We start from the raw sequence: 7,956 nt of genomic DNA, 5'->3' as shown, positions 1-7,956 counted from the left end.
TCAGTTCGAATCCAATTCGAAAGCCACACCCCTCACAATACGCACGTTATCAAATCCTGTAGAGTGATCAATTTTGACTTTCTGTTGCCAACCTACAAAAATAGTTACAACGTAAAGTGCCAATTTATGACGTATGTGCCAATTTAGGTCGTACGAAAATGCACCAATCATAGATCGTTATTTGAATATGCACCACTCATACATTGAACCTCTGAATTTCTATTCACAATTATTACATACAAAAAGGAAGGTTAAAATATACGATTCAAATTGGAACTCAAAATTATAGAGGTTCTTGTCTATAACGGTTTCCAAGGACTCCAAACCGGGCATAAGAACTTAATCATGGGTTGTTCACCAGGGAATTCTCTATCTTTAGGACTATTTAGAATTCGAAAGTGATGAAGCAGGATGGAGATACCGGTATGCCAAATTTTTGAAATCAAATGCAAATTGTATGTCATAAATTGGCATTTTACGTAGGAAAAGGGCCTCCAGTCCGTTCGCATTGCCCAAACGTACAGTATAGAAACAACAAAAATGCAATATATAGAAATATTGTTGTTAGGAATTTGGCGATCGGGGGACTGGAGTGACCGACCGCAAGCGTTTTATATAGGCCCGCATGGCGCGCATAATCAACTGCATGGCCATGATACTGGCCGCGGTCGTTTGGGTCGGTGGCACCGCAAAGCCAAACATGGCCAGGGTCAGCGGATCTATCAAACACATGAGTATTTCTAGGTCGAGCAACGGGTAGACAGGCACATACTTTCCATGCCGCCCAGCACGAACGAGTCGATGTTGATCTCGCTCTGGTCAGACTGCATCAGGTACTTGCCGTACAGCTTGACGACGTTCTTCTCGTCCACAACGCGCTGACAAAATGACTGGCTGGTGGATGCCGATTCCTGCAGCGTCTTGTGGCAGTGCACAATGAATGCCCGGAACTCGTCGTAGCTCAAGCTCTTGCTTTGATCCGTGTCAAACTGGACAAACATCCGGCGCATCTCATCTTCCATCATCCGTCGATTCGACAGCCAAATGTCCAACACCAAATCCATGAACGCCCCGAGCCCTGCCCGACGTGTTAGGTTGCATATTCGTTGGAAGGGATGCTAGCCCACCGACGACGTAGATGGGGCTGCCGAGCACCGTCTTGCGCGGACACAGCACTCGACACTCGCGCAGCGTGGCGTACCATTTGGCTTCGTCGATGTTGGCGTCGCTTGCGATCGTACGTAACGCCATGACGGCTTTTTTCACAAACAGCGGGTAAAACACATCGCTAGGGATGTAGTAGTCGGCTTGTTGCGCTCGATTCGGCACTGCAAACTGCAAGCATTGCAATGCCGACACGTAAAAGGTAAAGCAATCCGACGGCAATTGTTCGGCAATCTAACCCCAAGGCCGCCATATGAATATGACAAAAGGAGGGGGTGTCCATACAAGTTGTACGAACGCCGCAAAACTGACAAAAGGCAAACATACACCCACGTATCCTTTATACAGTATTGCTCAAGGGAGGTGATCAGTCCTTGGAGTCGGTGCCTTGTATGGGCGCCAAACTGGAGCGTCATGTGCTGCACCACAAACTCGACAAAGTCGTACGCGTCTGCCGGGGAGTCATACTTTCAGTAATTACGCCGGCATCGCCAGTAACATATCCAAGGGGGCAGTTTGAAATTACGTACAGCTGCTTGGCAGCTGCATGATACAAACCCCAGAGAAACGGTCGGATTACAGTTAGCGGCATCGGTTGGATGGTTGTATCCAGTACTTGAATGTGTGTTTTTCGTTGACACCAAGGTGCAAAAATCAAGGATCGAATGAAGATGCAGACTTTACATGTAATTAGTGTTCAATGTTGATCACGACTTGAAAAATAGCACCACGACGGCTGTATCGTCGTGGAATTTACGTCGATTTTTCCCTGGTTTCAAGTTGGCAATGTCGTTCCAATCCACACTACAGTAGCATCGTTGAGTTATGAAGTTCGAGTCTTTCTTCAAATCCGAGAAAGGGAGTAGTCGATATTCAAATCGAGAATGGGAAAACAATATAAATATTGTAGGAAACAATCAGTACTACAACGTACTTGACATTTTTGGCAGTCGTGTTGATCACCTGGTTGACCAATGCCTTGGCGGCTAGGTCGTGCTCGCCACGAGATGCATAATCAGCGACAATTTTCACCGCCTACAAATAACATTTTAATGCCATGGTTTTTAAAGTATAAACAAATATTATTGTCGTACTTCTTCGTTGGACAATTTACCCCATAGCCCATCGCTTCCTAAACGTATACACCGGTCCATTCTCCTTAACATGCTTTCACGACGCATAATTGCGTGACTTTGTATCAGCTTCACTGGTTACAAGTATGTAAACTACATTGATATATATATATACATTGATATATACTAGAGTATACACATATCATAATTTAATATATATAAACGTATGTGTACCCAAAATGAGAAATTCGTCGGCATCCGTCAGCGTATGTACTTGGGTTTCCGGAACTGCCAGCACGTACGGTGGTGTGAGTAGATCCGGGATGAAATCACCGCCGCCTCTATGCTTTGGACCACCAGGAAACGTGTTGAATTCTTCATACTTGAAGGCAAAGTCCCCCAACGCGCTACGAGGAGCTTGTGACCATGCATTCACTTGACGAAGTTCTTACCGCGTGGGCTGCAAGATGCCTTTGACGCGGCACGACTTTTTGCATTTGAACACGTCGGTCTCATTTGGATGGTTTTCGGTCAACCGATTTTGTTCGGACACGTGCTTGGCGTTGTGGTCAGTGCTCAGGGGTGTTGCCACCAGCCCCCTCGAGGCATCGTTCGACGCTAGCACCGCCCTGACGTCGCCGGCTACGATGATTGTTCGTGGATTGGACATTGAACGATAATGTGCTTACCGTTGGCCACGACCAAAGTGTCTCCTTTTGCATACGCCAGCATCGTGCACGCTCCCACGCGGTTCACTAGCCCGAATCCCACCTGAAAGGATAGAAGCAGGAGGGTGCGCAGCGCGTCGTCGGTGTCCACGAACGCATTCGACAACAACGACTCGATCTGCATGCAACCACCAGCATACCGTAAGATAAGCACGACGGATAGCGCATGTTACGTGGGTGGGGTCGTTGGAAGCAGGAGGGTTGTTGAAAGCAGCATCATGAAGCAGGGAGGCGGTGTTGTCGACCAAGTGCTTCTTCACGTACTCAGCCACCTGCCATCCCCCGTGGCCGTCCAAGACGGACGCGAACACTGCGTCCGAGTTCACTTGCACTACGTATCGATCCTACGCACGACCGACGATGAGTGCATGACGTGATGTTGTGTCTGACTTCGTTCGGGTCATTGGCAGCGTATGACGCGACGGTGTATCGGTGGACGCGTGCCACGGGCGAGGCCAAGACAAAGTTTTCGACGACGTCGAAGTTGAGTGGACTGGGCTCGTTCGTGCTACTCTGGCCGTTTGCAAAACAAGACGGTTCGGTGCATGATGTCCACGCCAAGAGAATCGCCACCACCGCCGCAATCTTCATTGATTGATACAGCTGTCGGAATAAAATAGCCCCTGGTTGTGTGGCTAAGTTATTTTGAAGTCAGAGAGCTTGCAAATACCGCGTATCATGCTGTAGTAATTTCAATTTTGACCAAGTCATGATTTTGCGCATATACTGTATAACTCAAATTGGCGGAATACAGTGATTCGAGGAAATAGGGAAATATGGAAAAATTGCACTGTTTCCATACCGCACATCATCGTCACGATGCAGGAAATGGCGGAAGCGTGAGGGATAGGATTCGGTAGAAAACAGCACTAGGGGCGCAGAGTGTCCGACGCAGGACAGATCACTCGGGCACAAGTTGGGAAAACTAAAAGTGAAATTGTGGAGAACAAACTAGTCCTACAGGCAGAAAACCAGGCAAGAGGTGGAGAGAACCAACGCTAATTTTCCTGTTCGGCCGTAATTGGGTCAGCCATCACGGACGTTAGACAGAAAACGTCATGTCACTAAACCAACAGTGCAGCGAGAACACTGGCTATGAGAAGTGGAGAAGAAACCCCAATCAATCGGCTGAAAACACCAAAGGGATTTCTGGTATTGTTATTTACAGATAGTACTGTAGAGTAGTACTACGGAGTACTACTGTAGTACCAGCTTATACTGTACGTACCACTGTATAAGTGGTTTGGTACTATGTACTATATATACTGTAACTCGGAAATGTCACCGCCAGCTGGCTGGCTGCACAAGACTACTTCGTAGTAATTCCCCCACAGAAGGTACAGTACTAGTATACCCTACCTTTAATGGGTGCATTCTGAGATACCTCAGCGATCAGGACGCCTGAACTGAGGATTTGTTGACTTGATAATGGAATTCGCAAGGGGAGCCACCTTGCTTCTTTTTATTATCCAATCATAGTCAATCACACTTGTTTCTTGCACACGATTGGCTATAACACTGACAGAAGTGGTTACAAGTTTGAACTGTTTGGACGCTTGAATCTTGTAGAGCTTTGTGTGATGCCGAGAATTGTGCACTGATGAGTGCACTCCGACTATATCCAATGTGATTCTCCCCTTACAGCTAACATTATGTTGTGCGCTCGGTTGGGTCGCAATGTCGTGGTGGCCCTGGTGGGCCAACGTGGCGAGAGGTCTTGGTAGCACCCATCGCAAAGTGCTAAAACCGCCACTTCAGCACTTGCGATCGGTGCCACCAATACGTCTTGCGCCATCGCCCGCGCCACCACGTGATTACACCGGCAGGGAGGTGTACGGCACCGACACGGGCTGGGTGGTGCAATTTCATTGGGATAACGTTAGTAGGCAAGTGGTGAAATGAGACCTGTTAGAATTGACCTAGTCCTGAATACCACATCACATGATCTTTCTCTCATCCACAGCCTGCAATTATCTCAAGGTTCCTTGCATCAACCGCCAGCATAGTAGAATATATCGCAACAGGGCGTGATGTATCTACGCAGCGATTTTTGTGATTTCACGGTATCTGATTGGACAAAATTGGAGGACAATTTTGAATTCACAACCTTGCGAATTCCAAAAGCAGACAGACACATGGAAAATAAAAATAAACAATAACGTTACAAACCTGAAGATATTTAATTGAAATTACACAATTTCATAATTATTTATGATCCGATCCACCTTGCGCTTCATACAAAATTGCCTATTTCACCTTCCTTTTTCTGGTTAATGCACGAATAAGTACAGTGATGGGATATCTAATTATACAGTAAGCTTAGCACCAGCATCGGATGTCAGCTAGGGGTTAAGACATCTCAGTGGTTTGCGATAGCTCACCGCTGTGATACGCTTACCGGTAACTCCGGGAATAACATTATACTCCGAAATATCAGCGCCCACCAGGGGTAGGACGAAGTCCCAGGTTACAAGGTTTTTTTTGTATATGTGTACGGAGTCATACCTAAGGAATTCCCTCACTAACTGTAAAGATAAGTACAATTCCCCGGGACTTAATGTACTTACCATCGATGTTAAGTCCCATATACTACGAAGTACCAGTAACGTTAACGTTACTTTATTAACGTTAAGCGGGGAATTGTACTTTCTCAAATTCTACAGTTGTGCAGCCAGCTGGCGGTGACATTTCCGAGTTACAGTAGATAGTAGTACAAAAACCACTTATACAGTGGTACGTACAGTACAAGCTAGTACTACAGTAGTACTCCGTAGTACCGTATAGTGTAATACGAGTCGGACAATGATATGCCGTATCCGAATACGGATACGATGTGAAATACAAGGTGATTTTGGCTTTCGTTCCGGACATACAAATACAAAGTAGTCCTACACCAAGCCTAAAATTGCAAAAAACATTATATTACCACGGAAATTCAGTTTCACAGGAAATAGACTAGAAGAGAGATCGACGTGAATAAAAATACCAAGTCGCCATACAAAACATTCGTTATTTATAAAATTTATTCAAATGCATCCGTTCCATCATCAACACTGTCGTCGCCATTGAAAATGTCGCCGTCAGGGTCAATGGTCTCCTCAATGGAGCTCACAGCCATCAGTTCCGACAGAACCGTGTCGTCCACAACACCACCCGACACCACTTCCTCTACAGGTTCACCATCGACTAAGCAGCACTTTCTAAACCCATTGACAATCGTGGTGCTAGGCAGGTCATCCCACGCCTCCGCGATTCAACCCACAACTGTCACCCTCGACGGTGGCTGGAGCTTGAAGGTCCGCCCACGTTATTTTTCTGTTCTCAACTGACGTCGGATTAGGTCAAGCCAATTCTGCCGCAGACGGCACTTCAGCGGGCGGTTCCACGCGACGTCGGCAGGTTGGCAGATCCACGTGTATCTTGGTGGGATTCGCTCCAGCAGGACATTGATCTCTTTTGCGTAGGCCACGACGTCGTCCATGAAGTGCACGGAGAAGTCGTCCCAGAGCAAGAGGACCTTCTTGGTGGCGCGGTCGGCACGCTGCCCAAAGTGGAACTTCAGGATGGCCAACGAAATGGGGGAGTTCCACCAAGCCGTCGGGTTGCCGTAGATCTGACTGTTGTTCTGTCCTTGGGTAGGCTCGACGCTCTGCCACACCGTCTTGCCAAACCCATGGCGTTGGGTCAAGTTCTCCTTGACGACGGCTTCGACTTTCGACTTGGCCGTGCGAAGCATCAGGAAGAGGGGGAGCTTGGTGCCGTTCGAGTCCGCCAGCAGCATTGCCGTCACGCGCTCCTTGGTCTTCCCACTGCACTTGACCCAAACGGTCATGTCGCCAGCCGTGTTGAGCGTCTTTGTCGGTAGGTACTCGTAGTTCACACCCGTTTGGTCGGCATTGTAGACTAAGTTAATGTCGTGCTCCAGCACCAGGGCCCTGACCCGCGCCGAAAACGCCTCCAGTGCCGCCACGCCATCGTCTGGTGAATCCTGGCCAATACGGGTACGTGATTGGAGTGACAAGCCGTGGCGTCGTTTGAACCCGTGGATCCAGTGCCATCCAGCAAGGAACTCATGGTCCTCTATGCCTAGGTCGATCGCTGCCTCCAGTGCCATGACACGCAGCATCGCTTGCGTCACTGGCACGCCGTCGTTGCGCATGTCGAGCACCCACTGGGCGAGCTGGTCCTCTGCCGCTGCCGTCAGCGTCGTCCCCGCGCCGAGCGGTCGCCAGCACCTCTTCGACGCGGTACGTGCACTCGACGCCATGGTTTCAATGTGGTTTCGATTGGCCAACCACGAGTAGATCTTCTTGCGCATTGTCTCGCGTGCCGTCATGGTGAGGTTGCCGTAGAACGCAGAGAGAGTTGATTGCATGCCACACGTGTCGATTACATGCGCGTAGATCACACAGGAGGTCGGCGTCATCGTGCACCCACCACTGTTGGTCGCATTGTTCGGGACGATCGCACCAGCTCAGCAGCAAACATTGATGCAGAAACGTCCCTGCGTCACGCTGCAACATCAAGGGACCAAAGCTAACTGAGCTTGACACTGAGTTGGCGGCTTGGGTACAAAATTCTCCCTGTAAGTTGCGTATTGGCGATCCTATGTCATTCGATGTACTTTTGAGTTTATAATGAAAGTGCAATCTGTTTACCCCATAAGTACTTTTTATATGAATATATACCGGGTATAACAGAACGTGGAGGTTAAATGCTCCACTGAAACTAACAGGCTCTAACATAGCGTGGCCAAATAACCTATAATTGCCTTATTCAGTCAGGTATTTAGCCGAAGAACGGGTAGGAAAACCTCCTAATATGCATAACCCTTGGCACTGATACCTCTATCTTATTATATTCCGACCAGGCTGCAAAAAGCGGGGGATCACTGTAACTGTAAGAGCATCCCCACCGGCTGATGTAGAAATGTAAAAATCTTCAAAGTACATCACTACATCAGCAAAATTTACATTTTTCAGACCCACACC

General features: G+C 48.0%; 3 protein-coding genes across 4 annotated transcripts in view; all 3 read right to left on the bottom strand.

Moving 5' to 3' along the window:
• Window positions 1-564: 564 nt before the first annotated feature.
• H257_13069 (hypothetical protein) lies at window positions 565-1,580 on the bottom strand (the record flags this gene model as incomplete). The annotated part of the gene is made up of 4 exons (XM_009840494.1): window positions 565-719; window positions 773-1,078; window positions 1,128-1,398; window positions 1,494-1,580. The coding sequence occupies 4 exons, from the start codon at window positions 1,578-1,580 to the stop codon at window positions 565-567; spliced, it is 819 nt and encodes a 272-aa protein (XP_009838796.1).
• Window positions 1,581-1,825: 245 nt separating this feature from the next.
• H257_13068 lies at window positions 1,826-3,597 on the bottom strand. 2 transcript variants are annotated; one of them, XM_009840492.1, is made up of 8 exons: window positions 3,356-3,597; window positions 3,139-3,309; window positions 2,927-3,083; window positions 2,690-2,879; window positions 2,472-2,644; window positions 2,259-2,296; window positions 2,099-2,199; window positions 1,826-1,968 (listed from the first exon to the last, which is right to left on the bottom strand). In XM_009840492.1, the coding sequence occupies exons 1-8, from the start codon at window positions 3,554-3,556 to the stop codon at window positions 1,872-1,874; spliced, it is 1,128 nt and encodes a 375-aa protein (XP_009838794.1). In that variant the 5' UTR covers window positions 3,557-3,597; the 3' UTR covers window positions 1,826-1,871. The 2 variants fall into 2 exon arrangements, with proteins under 2 accessions (XP_009838794.1, XP_009838795.1); XM_009840493.1 differs by having other exon boundaries at window positions 2,540-2,644.
• A 2,390-nt stretch (window positions 3,598-5,987) lies between these two features.
• Window positions 5,988-7,956, bottom strand: part of H257_13067 (hypothetical protein) — a gene marked incomplete at both ends in the record, with an annotated part of 5,751 nt that continues 3,782 nt past the window's right edge. The window contains 2 exons of the mRNA XM_009840491.1: window positions 5,988-6,189; window positions 6,334-7,404. Of these exons, the coding sequence (XP_009838793.1) occupies window positions 5,988-6,189; window positions 6,334-7,404 (1,273 nt within the window). The remainder of the gene's footprint in view (window positions 6,190-6,333; window positions 7,405-7,956) is intronic.

Source organism: Aphanomyces astaci, assembly GCF_000520075.1.
Source record: "Aphanomyces astaci strain APO3 unplaced genomic scaffold supercont1.45, whole genome shotgun sequence".
NCBI classification, from domain to species: Eukaryota; Oomycota; class Saprolegniomycetes; order Saprolegniales; family Verrucalvaceae; genus Aphanomyces; species Aphanomyces astaci.
The sequence above is the reverse complement of the archived record's forward strand: the minus strand, read 5'-3'. Positions and strand labels throughout refer to the sequence as shown.

Bases quoted from the DNA above. Each gene is read 5' to 3' on its own strand.
- H257_13068 (XM_009840492.1), bottom strand. From the start codon at position 3,556: ATGAAGATTGCGGCGGTGGTGGCGATTCTCTTGGCGTGGACATCATGC. The intron at 3,084-3,138 runs GTAACATGCGCT...GGTTGCATGCAG, and splicing joins CTTCCAACGACCCCACCCAC to ATCGAGTCGTTGTTGTCGAA. The intron at 2,880-2,926 runs GTAAGCACATTA...CAATCATCGTAG, and splicing joins CACTTTGGTCGTGGCCAACG to CCGGCGACGTCAGGGCGGTG.